This window comes from Notolepis coatsorum (genome assembly GCF_963971535.1).
Source record: "Notolepis coatsorum genome assembly, chromosome: 2".
Taxonomy (NCBI): Eukaryota; Metazoa; Chordata; class Actinopteri; order Aulopiformes; family Paralepididae; genus Notolepis; species Notolepis coatsorum.
Genome location: NC_140166.1, coordinates 223,984,711 through 224,006,406, shown reverse-complemented (window position 1 = coordinate 224,006,406; position 21,696 = coordinate 223,984,711). Strand labels below are relative to the sequence as shown.

The window sequence follows — 21,696 nt, the reverse complement described above, 5'->3', positions numbered from 1 at the left end:
TACAGAAACAAGCATTTCATTATAAAGTATTCTGTATTTTGTTGTGACAAATAATAAACAAACTTGAACTTGAAAGACAGTAGAGAACCCAGGGGAGGAAAGAAAGTACTTTTACTCTTGTATTTAAATACAGTTTTTAGGATACTTTACTTGAGTATTTCCAGTTTAGGGATCTCAGATTCAGATTACTTTATTCGCCATTTATGTAAACACAATGGAACGTGCTACGACAGTACAGTGCATAATCTTTTTTAACAAATAAGAATAATAATCACAACAATACATTTTACTATGTACACTTCAAAGGAAGTTTCCTAATTTATTTTCCTCAACCACATTTATACAAACCCTGACAGTTACTGTACTTTATTTTAATCCAAAATATGTGATCAGATGGAAAACATAACATTTAATGTTTAAGTCTGTCGATGTCAAAAGGAAGGAATCACAACCAGCATAACTGGATGAACAACCAGTTTGACGTCACACAGAGGCTGATGCATTGAGAATTTAGGAGCTCCCAAGCATTATAATCCTGTAGTACACCATACAGAGTGTGTATTTACTTTAGTCACTTACATTCAATATTTACTTTTATGCTATTACTTTAGTAGAATTTTTAATAGAGTCCTTTTACGTTTATCAGAGTACTATTCTATCAAATGGGGTAAAGTTGGTTTTGATATTGGATATTCACATAATCCATTTCTCTCTTCAGCACCTCTGTCCCTTTGCCTGTGGGGAAGTCCACATCTTTATTTTCATACTCAACAATCAACAACCTTTTTTCATATGTATTCACCGTTTTAATTACTATTGAAATTCAATAGCGTTAGAATCAAACAAGTTAGAGTTCCAAAAGAATGCTGCTTTTAGTCTAGATATATATTACCATTGAAATGAAATAGTGTTACATTTAAATGACTTAGTGTTTGAAATCCAATGCTGGTTTAAATCTAGATATCATCCCTCAAATAATTACTTTCTAAATTGATACCATTGAAATTCAATACCGTTACCTATGCTGTTTACTTACTGTTTACTACTTACTGTTTACTATTCCAATATCAATGCTGGTTTAAGTATAGATATCATCCCTCCAATTAGCAGCAATTAGCTTGTCAAATATCTGTTCCAAATCTTTAAGGAAGAATATGAAACGGTCATGAATTACCATTGAAATTCAATAGCGTTAAATGAAAATGACGAGTTCCAAAAACAATGCTTAAGTGTGCAGGTGGGAGGAGCGCCGAGACTCTCAGTTCTGAGTCCATTTATGAACCACATGAGAGAAAAGCTAGAGGTCACACAGGCTTTAGGACAGCTGCCTGGTGTTTATTCTTTTGCTGGTTTCTTTCTTTTCTTCTTGATGTTTTTATTAAAAGAAGACTTGCAGAATCTATAATAAATTGTTTATAAAAAAAACATTTGAAACAATAACTTCTATGAGCAAGGCTCAATTATCATTTAATTGAGCTGTGATTAACACAACACAATTATTCAGTGTCCCCGACGACATTACTGGTTGCCATATTCAAACTAATTTACTCTCAATAGCTGTCAAACTAAATTAATATTTGCAAAACTTTGCACAAGTTTTTGGATGTGTGTGAGGTTATTTGTAAAAATAAATTGCCCCTGTTTTTTGGTGAAGTGCCCCTTCAGGAGACTCAGGTCCTTCAACGTGTGCAATAGACTGCTGCAGTCATTCTATCAGTCTGTAGTGTCCAGCGTCCTCTTCTATGCTGTGGCATGCTGGGGAGGCTACATCAACTCAAGGGACACCAACAAGCTCAAGAAGGCTAGCTCCGTGGTGGGAGTCGAGCTACCTAGACTAGAGGTGATGGCAGAGAGGGGGATGAGAAGGAAGCTGGCTGCCATCCTGGAGAACCCCTCCCACCCTCTCTACGACGAGCTAGTCAAGATGAGAAGCACGTTCAGCCACAGACTCATACCCCCCCCGACACTCAACTAACCGCCTCGGACAGTGCTTGTATACCAGCGGCCATCAGGCTCCACAACAGTGGGCAGCGACTGCTGCCAGACATTGACCTAGAACTAATAGGAACCCAAGGAGGACAATAACACTACCTTAGGCATACTGCACCTTATGTGGATACTGTGATACTGTGAATAATGTATATTTCAGTTAGTTAGATAGTCAATTATAACACTACCTTATGCATACTGCACCTTATGTGACACTGTGAATACTGTGAATATATATTTCAGTTAGTTAGATAGTAAATTATATTGACCTATTTGTTTACACTGCTTGTGTTGTTTTTACTACCTGTACCCCCCCCCTCCCCCATGCTGCTATGATGCCTGAATTTCCCCAAGGGGATCAATAAAGGAATATCTTATCTTAACCTAATCTGATGGCAGCATTCCAGCTAATTTTGCAATGTAAAATATCTGCATCATGTCATTGTGCCTTTACCAGCACAGCACCAGGTGTACTGGGACCACATTGGAAATGGAAAGGTGCCTGCAAATGAAGGCAAGCTATGTCAAATGATTGTATGGTGAATAGCGCCATCTTGTGTCCATGATAATCTGCCACCAGTTTATACTGTAAATCAGTGAGAGTTGCCAAGTGTTACAAAGGCCCGTCCAGATATCTTGTCATTGTATTGACTATAGAGCTAAAACCACTACACCTTGTATTCAAGATCCTTATATTTAATAGTTATCGTGTGCAGTATCACAATTAACACGACACAACAATAACACACCATTTGCCAGGCCAATATACAGATTACAGAACATACATTAAAAACTAAAAATCTATAGAAAATCTATTACATTTACAAACCAATGAGCTTCTATAGACAGTAGAACAGATATGCAGCCAGTATGAGCTTCTAGATACAGTAGAAAAGATATGCAGCCAGTATGAGCTTCTAGATACAGTAGAAAACATATGCAGCCAGTATGAGCTTCTATAGACAGTAGAAAAGATATGCAGCCAGTATGAGCTTCTAGATACAGTAGAAAAGATATGCAGCCAGTATGAGCTTCTAGATACAGTAGAAAACATATGCAGCCAGCAGTGGCGGACTGGGACACAAATTCAGCCCGGGACATTCAGACGCACCAGCCCACACACCGGCCCACGCACCGGCCCCGAAACCGGCCCACACAACGGCCGTTATGAAACACTTGTCCAGTATTAAACAACCCAAGGCTGTGGCTAAGGAGTCAACATCAGGGAGACCAAATCTACACACCGCCCCTAGATGTGCACTCATGCACAGTGCACACACACACACACACACAGAGACACACACATACATATACCGTTACTTCCTGTCATTGGCATATGTTTTTTTTTTTTACTAACATCTTAGTGCCTCATTAGCCTAGGGATTAAGGATACATGAAGTATTAACTACACCATAATAATATTGAGGTTTTGATCCATAGAAAAGGTCTGTGCTACACAATTTCAGTTAGATTGGATTTATTGTCCTTTAATTTGGCACTCATGACATTAGTTGCTTGCCGTTTAATCAACATCGAAAGACCCCCCACTTCCTCCCAGACACCCATTCCAAGAGCTTGTTTTCTCTCTCTCTCTCTCTCTCTCTCTCTCTCTCTCTCTCTCTCTCTCTCTCTCTCTCTCTCTCTCTCTCTCTCTGTGTATGTGTCTCTCTGTGTGTGTGTGTGTGTGTGTGTGTGTGTGTGTGTGTGTGTCTCTCTCTCTCTGTGTCTCTCCCTCTCTCTGTGTGTCTCTCTCTGTGTCTCTCTCTCTGTGTCTCTCTCTCTCTTTCTCTCTCTGTGTGTCTGTCTGTCTGTCTGTCTGGACTGGGCTCTCTCTCTCCCCTCAGGGTCAGCTGTGCTGGACTGGGCACTCTCTCTCCCCTCAGGGTCAGCTGTGCTGGACTGGGCGCTCTCTCTTTCCTCAGAGTCAACTGCATAAGAAGAACATCAGCAATCAATAATAATGGCTTGAATTCATACAGCGTTTTTCAGCCTTTTGAAAACACCCAAAGTAGTAGTAGTAGTAGTAGTAGTAGTAGTAGTAGTAGTAGTAGTAGTAGTAGTAGTAGTAGTAGTAGTAGTAGTAGTTTATTCAGTCATCATCTCACACAATACAATATACACCATCATTTAACAATATTTGATTTTACAGTGACTGAGAAGGTACAGACTGAAGCAATGCTTATATAGCCTATGCCTGTCCTATATTCTTAACAAAAATAAAAAAAATTAAGACTCCAAAACAGTATTCTAAAAGAAAATAGTAATAATATAGAAAAACAGTATTATTCACCCTTGTAGTTTTCAAAAATAGCTTTACAAACCATTTTCTTAAAAACCAAAAGCGAATTACTCATTCTTAACTGTATATCAGCATTGTTCCACAAAGCGCTTCACAGAAACCATCAAGCATTCACACTCACACAGTCATACGCTACTGGTGGTCGAGAGCAGCATCAGCAAACACAGCTTCCCTGTGGCAGACTGACGGAATCATGTCTGCTATTCAGCGCCAACCACCATCAACAACCTTCATAAATACATTCAACATTAATGGAATAGGCTAACTACCAACTTAGCTGTAGCAGTTAGCTGTTATATGCAATCACATTTGTTTAACTACGGGGTAGTAGTTGACCTAGTTGTTAGCTTAAGCTAGTTAGCTGTGGTTATCTACAAACATGTAGATGAGACTAATCGAGAACATGGCTAACTGTTGGGAATTCTAAGGTACATCTTATTTAAGCATGTAAAATGGCAACTAATCAATTCAATCAATTAGATTACCAATATTATATCAACATGAAAATGTGAAAGGGAACATAATAGTATTTTATTTGAGTATTTACTATTATAATATTAGTAGCCAATTAATTTGCAGCACGTCCTAGGTTCTGATTGGCTCTCTAGGTTAGCACTTTAGCTTCTGATGCTGTGGTGGGCACTAGTCCTAACATTGCTAACTAAACTTTTAGTCAGAGAAAAAACGTCACGAGTCACGACTATTTACGTCCACGTGCTGTAAGGAATCAGGAATACGGAAAGCACATTGTCTTGTAATAGAATGACTGAAATCACTGCAAGAACTAGTATAGGCTAGCTAGCCCTCATGAACCGGCACACACCAACAGTAGAATATGCACTAGGCTACTGCACGCACCTGTCATGTTACTGTTGGTTCCTTCCACTTGAACTTCATCATCATTAGCAGCAGCAGCTACTCTAACGCCAGCCCTTCCTCTACTAAACATGTCTGTAATTTTAGAACATTGTTCTGCGTCTTTTACTAGCAATTCTAGCTTTTTCAGCTCCACCCTTTCTTTTTTTGCATTCTCCATTTCTGCGCTTCTAGGCCTACTCGCGGTTGGGAGGAAACGTGAATCTCATTCACTGATGTCTCATGTCTCATTCAAGACTGGCTAACAAAAGCATGTCTTTCACTTAACACCAAGAAAACAGTGTGTATGATGTTCACAAAGTCCCCAGTAGAGGTCACTCACTCTAATGTGTTTCTGGGAGAGGCGGAGCTGGACATTGTACATTAATTCAAGTATCTTGGGGTCACATTGGACTCTACATTGACCTTCAAAAAGTAATGTGAAGAAAGTGACAAACACAGTCAAGTTTAACATTGAAAACTTCAGGCAGATCAGGCCCTGCCTGCCAGTTAATGCTGCAAGGATGTTTCTGCATTCAATGTTGATCACACATCGAGTACTGTTTTATCAACTGGTCTCTTTCATATGTCACTACTCTTACACCAATAGAATTACTCTACAAAAAAGCCATAAAAGTATTTGATAGGAAACCAATTTCATTTCATCACTGTAATGTTTTAGAAAAACATAACATGCTAAGTTTCGAGAATTTCCAAGTTTTCAAATATACTTGCTTCATGTACAAGGTTCTGCATAGACTTGCCCCTCCCCCATTGAATGAGTTCATCCAACAGAAAGCAGACACTGGCATTACCACCAGGGCCATCAGTTGAGGGGACTGTAAGGTGCCTTTTCGGTATACTACCATTGCAAAAACTGTGTTCTCTGTTAAAAGTGGTAACTACTGGAATAGCCTACCAGTTGTGATTAGAGAGTGCCCTACATACTCCATGTTCAAGACCCATCTTAAACTGCATCTTAAGGCAAACCAGAACTGTGATCATTTTTAATCTGATTTAGTTTATGCAACTTGTTTATTGTTTTATTGCCGGCCCACACACTGGCCCACACACCGGCCCACATAATGGCCCACACACCGGCCCACATATGGCCCACACACTGGCCCACACACTACACCGGCCCACACACTACACCGGCCCACACACTGGCCCACACACTGGCCCACACACCGGCCCACACACTGGCCCACACACCGGCCCACACACCGGCCCACACACCGGCCCACATACTGGCCCACACACTGGCCCACACACCGGCCCACAGACTGGCCCACATTAGTGGCCCACACACCGACTCACACACCGGCCCACACACTGGCCCACACACCGGCCCACAGACTGGCCCACATACTGGCCCACACACCGGCCCACACACCGTCCCACATACTGGCCCACACACCGGCCCACACACTGGCCCACATTAGTGGCCCACACACCGACTCACACACCGGCCCACACACTGGCCCACATTAGTGGCCCACACACTGGCCCACACACTGGCCCACACACCGGCCCACATTAGTGGCCCACACACTGGCCCCAAAAAAAAGTTAAAAAAAAAAAAATTAAAAAAAAAGTTAAAAAAAAAGTATAAAAAAAAAGATTTTTTTTTTATTTATTTTTTGACCAGCCCACTTTGGTTCCGGCCCATCGGGATTCGTCCCGAACGTCCCGATGGCCAGTCCGCCACTGGCAGCCAGTATGAGCTTCTAGATACAGTAGAAAAGATATGCAGCCAGTATGAGCTTCTAGATAGACAGTAGAAGAGATATGCAGCCAGTATGAGCTTCTAGATAAGACGGTAGAAAATATATGCAGCCAGTATGAGATTGTTGCATACTCATGTTAGCATTAGTGCAGAATTTGACTAGAACTGTCTCATAGGGACGAATGCTGGAATGGCATTTTGAATGGCGGGCTATAGTTAGACATAAATGAAAGCTCTCATCGACAGACAGATTGCTAGTTATTCATAATGGCATTGAAAGACTGTCCAAATTAGCTGAGTTCTGACAACGGTTTACCCCATTATGCGTCTGTCTTCTTTCCATTGACTCCATAGGTAATTCTACCCTTGCTCAGCAGACACACGACAGAGTAGAACAAATTGTAAAGCGCTTTGGATAAAAGTGCTAGTATATAAATGCAGCCATTTACCATTTACCATTTACATGCAGCTCTATGATGGGATCCCGAGGTTGAAGAGGTGGGTTGAATGAATGAATGAATGAAAACTTTATTTAACAGATTGCAGAATGGGTACAATACAGTACGGCTCAAATACATACAATTGTTAAGGGGATGCAGACCTGAGAAAGACGTTTGTCTTGTTTCCATCAGGGTCCCCCATTTTCAATTCATATAGACATTTATGACATACACAACATACATGACATTTATTGCATAGGGACATATAGGTATTTAGTACTGATACATTTGTGACATAACGGTATTCAAATATACAGTACTGTTAGTGTTACCCCTAGATCCTGACAGAGTATATACATATGATGGGGAGGGGACTGTACATTAGGAGGGGGTGGGTGGGTGGGAGGGAAATATACATACGGCGGGGAGGGAATATATACATGCGGTGGTGAGGAGACTGTCTATTAGGAGGTGGTGGGGGTTTTGGGCATTTACGGTGGCCAGTTTCGAATTGCAGCCTCCCGTAGGTGCTCTTTAAGAGCGGTTTTGAATGTGGGCAGGGATTCACATTCCTTTACAGCTTTGGGTAGGGCGTTCCACATTGTTGTGGCATAATTGCGAAACGTGTTTAGTCCCTTGTTTGAGCCGAATCTGGGTTTAACATGATTTGTTGAGCTTCCTCTGGTGTAGTGGTTGTGGTATTCACTGACCTTTGGGAAGTATTTTGACATGTACATGGGCACCCCGGTCGTATAGTGTATCTTGTAGACCAGGCCCATTGCAAGTTGCTGTACTCTGTCGTCTACTCTAAGCCATCCTAGGTTGGCAAAGTGGGCAGGGGTGAGGTGGGTTCTGGGGTTCAGGTCAAGTAGTAGTCTGACCAGTTTGTTTTGTGATGTTTGTAATTTTGTTTTAAGCGCCTTTGAGGTGCTTTGGTACCATGAAGTGCACGCATAGTCATAGTACCCTTGAATGAGTGCTCCTGCCAGAGTCTTCAGGGTATTCTTGTTTACCAGAGAGGAGATCCGGTACAAGAATCTAGTTCGTTGGTTGACTTTTTTTATTACATTGGATGCCATTTTGTCACAGGAAAGATTTGCCTCTAGGATGGAACCCAGGTAGGTAATTTCGTCTTTCCTTGTGACAATATTGTCACCCACTGTAACTGAGAATCCGTCTGTCTTGCTGAGTTTGTTATTTGAACCGAAGAGAATGGACTCTGTTTTGCCCATGTGTAATGATAGTTTGTTATCAGCGAGCCATATGCAGATTTTGCCTAGTTCCGTGCTGAGGGTTTTTTCAACCTGTAACTTGTTCTTGTCAGAGACCAGCAGGGCTGAGTCGTCCGCAAACAGGAACAAGTTGCAGTCACAGGCTGACGACATGTCATTTAGACAGGTTAGAATGTTAACCCTGGTGACGGCCTTTCCAAATCTGCAGTGAACCATAATGTAACATGTTTCTGTAAATGTTACTACAGGAAGTGATTAAGCAATAGAACACAAGAGTAAATAACATCACATCTAAAGTATTTCCATCATCTCAGCCGCGACTCTATTTACTAGATTTACTACAACGCACAGCCTTTAGTGTTCTGTTGCTTTTATACAACAGATTTTATGCAATATCTTTTTTTCCCATTGTGAATAAAACACTTAGCTATAACATTTTGATGAAGAGTTAATTCAGCTCAGTATACAATATACACTAAACTACTCCTAGCAGTGTTGTTATATCATTTCAATTTCAAAGTGCAGCCATAATCAGCCTTTGTGTCCGTTTGAAGATTAGTTCTATAGATAATATACAAAATATTGTTTTGTTGTCCATCTGTAACAGTCCTATTTATTATCATTTACATTTACATTTAGTCATTTAGCTGACGCTTTTATCCAAAGCGACTTACAAGTTCTGTACGACAAGCCATCAGGAAGAGCACAACTCTATCAGCTGAGTAACAATGTTCATCAAAGTGTTGAGTGCTACAGTGTAGGTTAGTTTATTAGGACAAGTGCATGACAGTATGGTTAGTTAGGGTTAGATTTTTTTTTTTTTTTTTTTTTTTTTTTTTTTAAATTCAGATAATGGTTGAAGAAGTGAGTCTTTAGTCGACGGCGAAAGATTGGACGTGTTTCGGCTGTCCTAACTGGGGTGGGTAGTTCATTCCACCATTGTGGGGCAAGGACTGAGAATAGGCGACTTCTCTTTGATGACCCTCCCGGAGCTTGGATAGGAGTAGGTCTGAGGCGGCCAGAAGATGCAGAGCGTAGGGGTCTTGAGGGTGTGTAGTTAGAGACCATTGACCGGAGGTAGGCGGGAGCAGTTCCCTTTGCCGCACGGTATGCTAGGTCAAGGGCCTTGAAGCGGATTCGTGCAGCAATGGGGAGCCAGTGCAGGTCCCTAAGAAGTGGGGTGACATGGGCCGACTTCGGTAGGTTTGAGATCAGGCGGGCCGCTGCGTTCTGAATGAGTTGAAGAGGCTTAGTGGCAGTGGCCGGGAGGCCAGCGAGCAGTGCGTTGCAGTAGTCGAGGCGGGAGATGACTGTTGATTGGACGAGGAGTTGGGTGGCTTCTTTTGTCAGGAAGGGGCGTATCCTTCTGACGTTGCTCAGGAGGAATCGGCAGGTTCTGGTTGTCGCTGCGATGTGAGCAGAGAAGTTCAACTGGTCGTCGAGGACAACACCAAGGTTCTTGGCGGTCGGGGACGCGGTCACAGCTGCATTCTCGACTGTGATGGAAAGGTCGGTCAGGGGGGAGGATTTGGCCGGCAGGTGGAGCAATTCTGTTTTGCTTAGGTTCAGTTTGAGGTGGTTGGTCGTCATCCAGGCGGAGATGTCGGACAGACAGGCCGAGATCCGCTCAGAGACGTGGATATCTGAGGGAGGGAAGGAGAGGAAGAGTTGAGTATCGTCGGCATAACAGTGGTAGGAGAAGCCATGAGACGTGATAATGTTACCCAGTGATTTAGTGTAGAGGGAGAAGAGAAGGGGTCCTAAAACCGAGCCCTGGGGGACACCCGTCCGCAGGGGGCGGGTGGCCGACAGGGTCCCTCTCCATGACACTTGGTAGGAGCGGTCATTGAGGTATGATGACAACCATGTCAGCGCAGAGCCAGCCACTCCCATTCCTGCGAGGGCCGCGAGGAGGATCTGGTGGTTGACTGTGTCGAAGGCTGCAGATAGATCTAGGAGAATCAGGACAGAGGAGAGGCCTTTCGCTTTTGCTAAGTGAAGTGCCTCTGTGACCGCAATGAGGGCTGTCTCTGTGGAGTGACCAGTCCTGAAGCCTGACTGATTAGGGTCTAGGAGGTCATTCTGTAAGAGATAAGCAGTAAGTTGGTTGGATACAGCACGTTCAAGTGTTTTAGAAAGGAAGGAGAGAAGAGAGACAGGACGGTAGTTGCCTATGACGAATTATTATGAATTATTAATTTTATATGTGGAACAAGATATGGTCCAAGGAGGGCGGCTAGGTGGTGTAGTGGTCTAAGGCACTCGCCACCAGTGTGGAGACGCTAGGATTCGCGTGTTCGAATCCAGCTCTCCACATTGTTTTTCAGTTTGGCTGGTCGTCCGCAGTAATACACATTGGCCGTATTACGGGGAGGGAAAAAACTGAAGGGTGGGGATCGAACGTTGTGAACAAGCGACTCCTACAAGTCGGTTGGTGCGCCTGCGCAGTAGAATCAGGAAGTGTCGGGGGCAGCGTGAGCCTCCCACGCGTTACTCCTCGACACTAAGAGATCGAGCTGCGCAGGTGAAAAGATGCGACTGCTGTTACCTCAAGTACCGGAGGGGACTTGTGCTATGTATGACTTAGTCCTCACTGCAGCCGGCTTGTGGGAGGCAAGAAACAGCGTTCGTGACAGGGGAGGGTTGAATTGGATGATACGAAATTGGGATGGGAGAAAATATAGAAAAATGGGAGAAAAAGTGGATCAAAAAAAAAAGATATGGTCCAAGGACATATGAAGACATGTACAGTCACCTTATACAGTTATTATACAAAGGGAAAAGTGATCATATCCAAATGTGTGCATTTTTTAATTGGCTAGATTGAATATGTTAAAGGTAATTGATCCAAACATACATGAATGTGTAGCTCCACCACCAGACATAAGAATGGAGCCCTGTTTTCATAGCCTGCTGACTGACACCAGACAACGCTGCTTGTATTTGTTCTGTGGCTGAAACACTTTGGGTATGTTGGCAATGTTTGCAAACATTGTAGTAAAACTGATCTATATTACATTTTACAATAGGTTCAGAAAGTTCCAAATATCTTATATTCCATGTACAGATCAAGGTAGACTTAGTATGGAGTACTACAGTATATATATATTGCACAGGATATACTTATATTTATAATTATAGTTACAGTATATATATTGTACCGGGAGTAGACATAACATAGTTAGGTATATTTGTACCAGGGGTAGACTTAGCATAGTTATTTGTATATTTATAACAGGTTGGGCTGTACATGTACACACATATTTGTATTATTGATACTGTAGAGTATAGACTTATGTTTCTATGAACTCTAACTCGTTTCATTTGAACAGTATTGAATTTCAATGGTAATGTTAGATTTAGACTGAATTTCTCATGTAGCACATCATGGAAATAGTGAGTTCAAGTGAATTCCTTTGCGTTGTGTTCAAAGTTCTATATTGAGGTTCAGTCGGTGAAACGGCAAGTTTCAAGCAAATATCCACACGGCTCCTTCTGGGTTTAGATATGTCCACGTTTATTTAGTGAGAATACAAGAACAAAAGACAAAATGCACAATATTCAATTAATGGTCATTCTTCCTAAGCCAGCTCCTCTCTAGGTCTGTCTCCCTCAAAGTCGGCCACCAGCGGAACAACTCTCTCTCTCTCTCTTTTGATAACGCAGATGAGTCTGTTCTAAAACTAAATCGTTGCATTTACGACTGACCCATGCCCCACACATCCTGGCTGTGGGTTCAACAGAAGGCCTTGAAGATAGAGTGTCCTGTATGAAGTGTCCCGGCTGCCCAGAGACAAGAGGTGAGGGAGAAGGTTATAGGCTGAATCAACCTCCTCCCACAGTAATTGACCAAAGGTGATCATACAAATACAACGGTTGCATATTGTTGTCCAGCCTACCCCGAGTATGAAAATACAGATTTTGACTCCCCTGCATGCAAAGGGACAGAGGTATTGAAGATGGGAATCAAATATGTGAATATGCAAATATCCAATCAAACAAACTTTACCTCGGTAGGCTAGAAACTAGAAACAAAGCTAAACATAGTGTATGTGTGTGTCCTTCAGAACAATGATAGAGTGACTGAGTGAATGTAACGCCTAATTACCTCATCTTTCACAACTCAGCTTCTTCAAGATCAATTTAAATCCAAAACCCTGGGTAGAGGAGCTGTGAATGTCACTGATCTCTACTTCAGCTCACAGAACTCGGCCTCCCCAGGGTATGAGTAAAACCTAAGTCCAGGATAGAGAGGCTGAGTGAATGTGGTGTTGACTCTGTGCAGGAGGGTCATGGTGTCAGAGACGCTGTAGAAGGACAGAGTCCCTGCCCTGTGATCCAGGTACACTCCTATTCTGGAGGACCGGGGGCCCGGTACTGTTATGTTCTTGTTATTGTGTCTGAAGAAGTAATGACTTTGTGTGCAATCTAAAGCCCAGGATTTGGAATTGTATCCAAACGCACAGTCCTCATGAGTGCCTGTTCTACTAATGTCTTTGTAGGAGGCTGCTACATAAACCCCTACACTCCACTCCACCTCCCAGTAACAGCGTCCAGTCAGACCTTCTCTACCCAGAACCTGAGGCCACCATCCAATAAATCGTTCTGGGTGATTAGGATATGACTGCTCTTGCTGCATCAGTGTTGCTTTTCTGTTCCCTTCCGACAAAGACAGACGTGTGTGTGTTGTGTTTGGGTCCAGTGTGATCTGAGAGGAATATTGTAAGAAGTCAGCTCTGGTTTTGGGCTCTGGTGGTGGCAGTAAAACATTAACTGCATTCACTGTTGTTGAGATTCTGGGCCACTGCTCTGTCAGAACGTCCTGTAGTTTGTCTCTCAGCTTAGACACGACCTCAGTTACATCTGCAAAGTACAGGAGAGGAAGGACACTGATGCTGGGTAAGTCTGTAGACTCACTGGGACTGGAGAGGGGGGGGTAACTCTGTAGAAAGTGGATGTGGTCCTCTGTGTGTGAGAGCTGCTCCAGCTCAGTGTCTCTCCTCCTCAGGTCCGCTATCTCCTGCTCCAGTCTCTTCTGCACTTCTTCAGCCTGAGTCACTGTGGTCCTCTGTTGGGCTCTGATGACCTTCTTCAGCTCAGAGCGCCTCGTCTTCAAGGAGCGTATCAGCTCAGTAAAGATTCTCTCACCGTCCTCCACTGCTTTATCAGCAGAGCGATTGAGAGAATCAACAGCCTGTTGGGCCTCTTTGAGTCGCTTCTCTCTCTCTTGGACTCTCTGGTGGACTTTCTGCTGACTCATGCCAAGCTCTTTCAGTCTCTCCGTCCTTTCTTCTGCAGCCGAGACTATATCATGGCCTTTATGTTCATCCATGGAACACAAATAACAGATACACTGCTGATCAGTACGACAGAACATCTTCATAGCTTCATCATGACGAGTGCAGGTGTTCTCCTGAAGCCGTGTGGAGGCTTTGACCAGCTTGTGTTTCTTTAACGGAGCCACAGTATGATGAGGCTGGAGGTGAGTTTCACAGAAAGAGGTCAGACATACCAGGCAGGACTCGAGGGCTTTCCGCTTTCTCCCAGTGCAGAAATCACAGGCCACGTCTCCAGGTCCAGCATAACAGTGATCAGGAGGAGCAGCTTGGAGTCCTGTCTTCATTAGTTGTTCTATCACTTCAGCCAGCATATTGTTTTTCTTCAGAGAAGGCCTCGGAGTAATAGTCTCCCTGCACTGGGGACATGTGTAGATCCCCCTCTGATCATCGTGATCCCAGCAGTCTGTAATACAGCCCATACAGTAGCTGTGTCCACAGGGAATAGTTACCGGATCCTTCAGTAGATCCAGACAGATAGCACAGCAGAACTGGTCCCGGTACAGATCAACTCCTTGCTGCGCCATTTTATTCTACAAAGAGACTGTTTCAAGAGGCACAATGAGATCTTCTGAGAGAATTGTTGAATATACTGGACACAAATGTTCTAGAATGTCCTATTATGACATCATACTGTGACATCACAAATGTTCTAGAATGTTCTAATATGACATCATACTGTGACATCACAAATGTTCTAGAGTGTTCTATTATGACATCGACAATTAGACAAATAGACAAGAAATAGACAATTCCTAATAACAACTCCTTGCTGCGCCATTTCAAGTTTTGTTTTCTCAGGAAGAGTGAAATCTGATCACGCGGGTGGCGTGCTTCACTGCTTCCTGGTTGTAGAGTAAACTCTGATTGTGTGTGACGCGTGTTTGGTGGGAGGTGCTTCCTGGTTATAGTTGTACAGGGGAGGAGTCACTTTAAAGAGACAGTGTCTATTTTACTGTGATTCATAGATAGATGTTTTTACATAGTTCAGACTTTCTCTCGCCATCAACTACCTCTAATGTGTTTACTTTGTCAAGGAAACCCCACTAAAACTCATAAGCACAAAGAGAGAAAGAGGTATACATACTCAATACAATTGATTGATTGATTGATTGATTGAAAAGTTTATTAACAGATTGCAGAATGGGTACAGTACAGTACAGCTCAATACATACAATTGTTAAGAGGATGCAGACCTGAGAAAGACTTTCGTCTTGTTTCCATCAGGGTCCTCCATTTTCAATTCATCATATGACACACACGACATACAGATAGACAGTACTGCTACATTTATGACATTTATGACATACCAGATTTTCAAATACAGTACTGTTTGTGATACTAAAAAAATCCAGAAAAAGAGTGTATATACATTTGACATAGAAACTGTGCATTGGGGGAGGTTGGGTAGGTGGGGTGGCCGGTGGGGCTGTACATTGGAGGTGGGGGGGGGGGGGGGGGGGGGGTTGGGTAGGGGGGGGGACACTGTACATTGGAATACTGACCTACATTTGACATAGAAACTGTACATTGGAGGAGGTTGGGTAGGTGGGGTGGGGTTGGGTGGGGCTGTACATTGGAGGTGGGGGGGGGGGTACAATACAAAATCTCTTTCCATTTCTCTCTCTCTCTATCTCTCATACACACTCTCACACATCATTTAATGTCTTACTGTCACTCTCTCCTCTCTTGCTTTCTTTTTCTCTCACACTTTCTCCTCTCTCTCTCTCACACACACACACACACACACACACACACACACTTTCTCCCTCTCTCTCTCGCGCATTTACTCTCATTCTCTCCTCTCTTGCTTTCTCTTTCTCTCACACTCACTATTCTCTCTTGCTCTCTCTCTCTGTCTCTCGCTCTATCACTGATTTGATTTACTGATTTGTTTGGAGGCTGGTTTCTTACCAGTTTCCTTTATGTCTCAGAAAGAACCCGACTTCATTGCTGGGCATTGGTGTCAAAGTAAATCTGCAGTAGTTCTCATTTCATGAGCAAAGTTATGTATATATATAATTATGAGACCCATGATTACAGTTGTTAAAAGCATATCTAGAGAATAACTTGATGTTACCAAATATGCACTAGTAGGTACAGTAACTGTATGTAGCACACTCTCAGGGGCTCATACAGAAACAAACATTTCATTATAAAGTATTCTGTATTTTGTTGTGACAAATAATAAACAAACTTGAACTTGAAAGAAAGTAGAGAACCCAGGGGAGGAAAGAAAGTACTTTTACTCTTGTATTTAAATACAGTTTTTAGGATACTTTACTTGAGTATTTCCAGTTTAGGGATCTCATATCAGATTACTTTATTCGCCATTTATGTAAACACAATGGAACGTGCTACGACAGTACAGTGCATAATCTTTTTTAACAAATAAGAATAATAATCACAACAATACATTTTACTATGTACACTTCAAAGGAAGTTTCCTAATTTATTTTCCTCAACCACATTTATACAAACCCTGCCAGTTACTGTACTTTCTTTTAATCCAAAATATGTGATCAGATGGAAAACATAACATTTAATGTTTAAGTCTGTCGATGTCAAAAGGAAGGAATCACAACCAGCATAACTGGATGTACAACCAGTTTGACGTCACACAGAGGTTGATGCATTGAGAATTTAGGAGCTCCCAAGCATTATAATCCTGTAGTACACCATACAGAATGTGTATTTACTTTAGTCACTTACATTCAATATTTACTTTTATGCTATTACTTTAATAGAATTTTTAATAGAGTCCTTTTACGTTTATCAGAGTACTATTCTATCAAATGGGGTAAAGTTGGTTTTGATATTGGATATTCACATAAATCCATTTCTCTCTTCAGCACCTCTGTCCCTTTGCCTGTGGGGAAGTCCACATCTTTATTTTCATAATCAACAATCAACAACCTTTTTTCATATATTCACCTTTTTAATTACTATTGAAATTCAATAGCGTTAGAATCAAACAAGTTAGAGTTCCAAAAGAATGCTGCTTTTAGTCTAGATATATATTACCATTGAAATGAAATAGCGTTACATTTAAATGACTTAGTGTTTGAAATCCAATGCTGGTTTAAATCTAGATATCCTCCCTAAAATAATTACTTTCTAAATTGATACCATTGAAATTCAATACTGTTACCTATGGCTGTTTACTTACTGTTTACTACTTACTGTTTACTATTCCAATATCAATGCTGGTTTAAGTATAGATATCATCCCTCCAATTAGCAGCAATTAGCTTGTCAAATATCTGTTCCAAATCTTTAAGGAAGAATATGAAACGGTCATGAATTACCATTGAAATTCAATAGCGTTAAATGAAAATGACGAGTTCCAAAAACAATGCTGGACTATGGGGGTACATTTCTATCAAAAATTCTACTTTACGATTGTGGATTCTACTTTTGCGTTTGTTTATTTTTGATAGAAATCTACCCCCATAGTAGTCTGCAGGTGGGAGGAGCTCCGAGAGTCTCAGTTCTGAGTCCTGAACCACATGAGAGAAAAGCTAGAGGTCACACAGGCTTTTAGACAGCTGCCTGGTGTTTATTCTTTTGCTAGTTTCTTTCTTTTCTTCTTGATGTTTTTATTAAAAGAAGACTTGCAGAATCTATAATAAATGGTTTATAAAAAAAAAATTTGAAACAATAACTTCTATGAGCAAGGCTCAATTATCATTTAATTGAGCTGTGATTAACACAACACAAGGATTCAGTGTCCCCGACGACATTACTGGTTGCCATATTCAAACTAATTTACTCTCAATAGCTGTCAAACTAAATTAATATTTGCAAAACTGTTTGTTTTTGGATGTGTGTGAGATTATTTGTAAAATAAATTTCCACTGTTGTTTTGGTGAAGTGCCCCTTTAACCTAATCAGATAGCAGCATTCCAGCTCATTTTGCAATGTAAAAACCATACCTGCATCATGTCATTGTGTCTTTACCACCACAGCGCCAGGTGTACTGGGACCACATTGGAAAGGTGCAAATGAAGGCAAGCCTAAGGTCAGTGAATACCACGATCACAACACCAGAGGGAGTTCCACAAATCATGTTAAACCCAGATTCGGCTCAAACAAGGGACTAAACACGTTTCGCAATTATGCCACATCAATGTGGAACGCCCTACCCACAGCTGTAAAGGAATGTGAATCACTACCCACTTTCAAAAACACTCTCAAAAAACACCTACGGGAGACTGCAATTCGAAACTGGCTCCTACAAATGTCCTAACCCAGTTGCACAGTAAATGACCAAGTATGGCTTTGTCAGTATTCCAATGTACAGTGTCGTCGTCGTCCCCTACCCGACCCCCCCCCCACCTCCAATGTACAGCCCCCACCCACCCACCCAACCCCACCCCACCCACCCAACCTCCTCCAATGTACAGTTTCTACGTCAAATGTATATACACTCTTTTTCTTGACTCTTTTTGTATCACAAACAGTACTGTATTTGCAAATCTGATATGTCATAAATGTATAGATGTAGCAGTACTGTCTATCTGTATGTCATGTATGTCATATATGTTATGATGGATTGAAAATGGGGGACCCTGATGTAAACAAGACTGGTCTGCATCCCCTTAACAATTGTATGTATTGAGCTGTACTGTACTGTACCCATTCTGCAATCTGTTAATAAACTTTTCAATCAATCAATCAATCAAGCTATGTCGAATGATTGTATGGTGAATAGCGCCATCTTGTGTCCATGATAATCTGCCACCAGTTTATACTGTAAATCAGTGAGAGTTGCCCAGTGTTACAATGGCCCGTCCAGATCTCTTGTCATTGTATTGACTATAGAGCTTAAACCACTACACCTTGTATTCAAGATCCTTATATTTAATGGTTATCGTGATCGTGTGCAGTATCACAATTAATACAACAATAACACACCATTTGCCAGGCCAATATACAGATTACAGAACATACATTAAAAACTAAAAATCTATAGAAAATCTATTACATTTACAAACCAATGAGCTTCTATAGACAGTAGAACAGATATGCAGCCAGTATGAGCTTCTAGATACAGTAGAAAATATATGCAGCCAGTATGAGCTTCTAGACAGTAGAAAATATATGCAGCCAGTATGAGCTTCTAGATACAGTAGAAAAGATATGCAGCCAGTATGAACTTCTAGATAAGACAGTAGAAAATATATGCAGCCAGTATGAGATTGTTGCATATACTCATGTTAGCATTAGTGCAGAATTTGACTAGAACTGTCTCATAGGGACGAATGCTGGAATGGCATTTTGAATGGCAGGCATAGTTAGACATAAGAAAGCTCTCATCGACAGACAGATTGCTAGTTATTCATAATGGCTGTCCAAATTACCTGAGTTCTACGGTTTACCCCATTATGCGTCTGTCTTCTTTCCATTGACTCCATAGGTAATTCTACCCTTGCTCAGCAGACACACGACAGAGTAGAGCAGTCGTCTGGTAATCCAGAGGTTCACGGTTCGATTCCTGCTCCTCCCGGGCAACGTGTCGAAGTGTCCTTGAGCAAGATACTTAACCCCTAATTGCTCCCGATGAGCAGGTTGGCATTCATTCGGTGTGTGAATGTGTGAGTGAATGGGTATAATGTGAGGAACAAATTGTAAAGCGCTTTGGATAAAAGTGCTAGTATATAAATGCAGCCATTTACCATTTATTATTTACATGCAGCTCTATGATGGGATCCCGAGGTTGAAGAGGTGGGTTAAAATGTTAACCCTGGTGACGGCCTTTCCAAATCTGCAGTGAACCATAATGTAACATGTTTCTGTAAATGTTACTACAGGAAGTGATTAAGCAATAGAACACAAGAGTAAATAACATCACATCTAAAGTATTTCCATCATCTCAGCCGCGACTCTATTTACTAGATTTACTACAACGCACTGCCTTTAGTGTTCTGTTGCTTTTATACAACAGATTTTATGCAATATCTGATTTCCCATTGTGAATAAAACACTTAGCTATAACGTTTTGATGAAGAGTTAATTCAGCGCAGTATACAATATACACTAAACTACTCCTAGCAGTGTTGTTATATCATTTCAATTTCAAAGTGCAGCCATAATCAGCCTTTGTGTCCGTTTGAAGATTAGTTCTATAGATAATATACAAAATATTGTTTTGTTGTCCATCTGTAACAGTCCTATTTATTATGAATTATTAATTTTATATGTGGAACAAGATATGGTCCAAGCCCAAGGACATATGAAGACATGTACAGTCACCTTATACAGTTATTATACAAAGGGAAAAGTGATCATATCCAAATGTGTGCATTTTTTAATTGGCTAGATTGAATATGTTAAAGGTAATTGATCCAAACATACATGAATGTGTAGCTCCACCACCAGACATAAGAATGGAGCCCTGTTTTCATAGCCTGCTGACTGACACCAGACAACGCTGCTTGTATTTGTTCTGTGGCTGAAACACTTTGGGTATGTTGGCAATGTTTGCAAACATTGTAGTAAAACTGATCTATATTACATTTTACAATAGGTTCAGAAAGTTCCAAATATCTTATATTCCATGTACAGATCAAGGTAGACTTAGTATGGAGTAGTTGGAGTACTATATATATATATTGCACAGGATATACTTATATTTTATAATTATAGTTACAGTATATATATTGTACCGGGAGTAGACATAACATAGTTAGTTATATTTGTACCAGGGGTAGACTTAGCATAGTTATTTGTATATTTATAAACAGGTTGGGCTGTACATGTACACACATATTTGTATTATTGATACTGTAGAGCAGGGGTCGGCAACATGCGGCCTCGAGGCGGCTCTTTAGCCAATCAGCTGTGGCTCCCTGGCCCAAAAAAAAAAAAAAAAAATGTCATTATTATTATGGAGATCGATGTCATACTGTGACACTGAAATGAAAAAATATTTCATCAACTAAGATATTTAGTCAACAAAAGGCTTACCTGTATGCCTGATATGTGGTGCGAAATTTACGAACAATGAAAAATGTACTTTTTATTTTATAGATTTTCCACAAATAAGGGAAGGACTCTAATAGAGCTGCATAGTTCAGGGTTTTATTTCAAAGTAGGTCTACAGATGCCAGTGTTTTTTCTCCTTTTCTGTGTTTTATTTCAAAGTAGGTCTACACATGGTATTCTTTTTTCAAAGTGGACTACTTTCTATTTTATAAATGTTCCACAAATAAGGGAAGGACTCAAATATACCTGAATAGTTCAGGGTTTTATTTCAAAGTCGGTCTACAGACACCAGTGTTTTGTCTCCTCTTCTGTGTTTTATTAAAAAATAGGTCTACACAGCCAGTATTTTTTCTCCTCTTCATAAGAGTGAGGTTTTCCTTTGTTATAACAGGTAAAACTAAAAACAGTAATTAAAAAGTCAATTTTTTTCTTTTTGTTGCTTTATAATCCCATTAATGCAACAAACTGTGTGCTATAAGTGTATAAAGTATAATAAATCGCAAATTACTTTGGGTATGCAATTGTCAGGCGTTTTATGCTAAATGTGGGGTATGCTTGGGGATATATAAAACGTTATACACTGTGTTATCTTCATTTTAAGGGTAAATAGGTTGTGCGGCGCCGGCTCCCTGAGCATTTTATTTTGTGGGACAGGGGAAAAGTGGCTCTTTTGATAGTAAAGGTTGCTGACCCCTGCTGTAGAATATAGACTTATGTTTCTTCTATGAACTCTAACTCGTTTCATTTGAACAGTATTGAATTTCAATGGTAATGTTAGATTTAGACTGAAGTTCTATATTGAGGTTCAGTCGGTGAAACGGCAAGTTTCA

The 21,696-nt window shown here is 41.2% G+C and overlaps 1 protein-coding gene across 1 annotated transcript; it reads right to left on the bottom strand.

The window, feature by feature from the left end:
- Positions 1–12,733: 12,733 nt before the first annotated feature.
- LOC311223813 (tripartite motif-containing protein 16-like) lies at positions 12,734–14,407 on the bottom strand (the record flags this gene model as incomplete). The annotated part of the gene is made up of 1 exon (XM_084308578.1): positions 12,734–14,407. The coding sequence occupies one exon, from the start codon at positions 14,405–14,407 to the stop codon at positions 12,734–12,736; it is 1,674 nt and encodes a 557-aa protein (XP_084164704.1).
- Between the last annotated feature and the right edge of the window lie 7,289 nt (positions 14,408–21,696).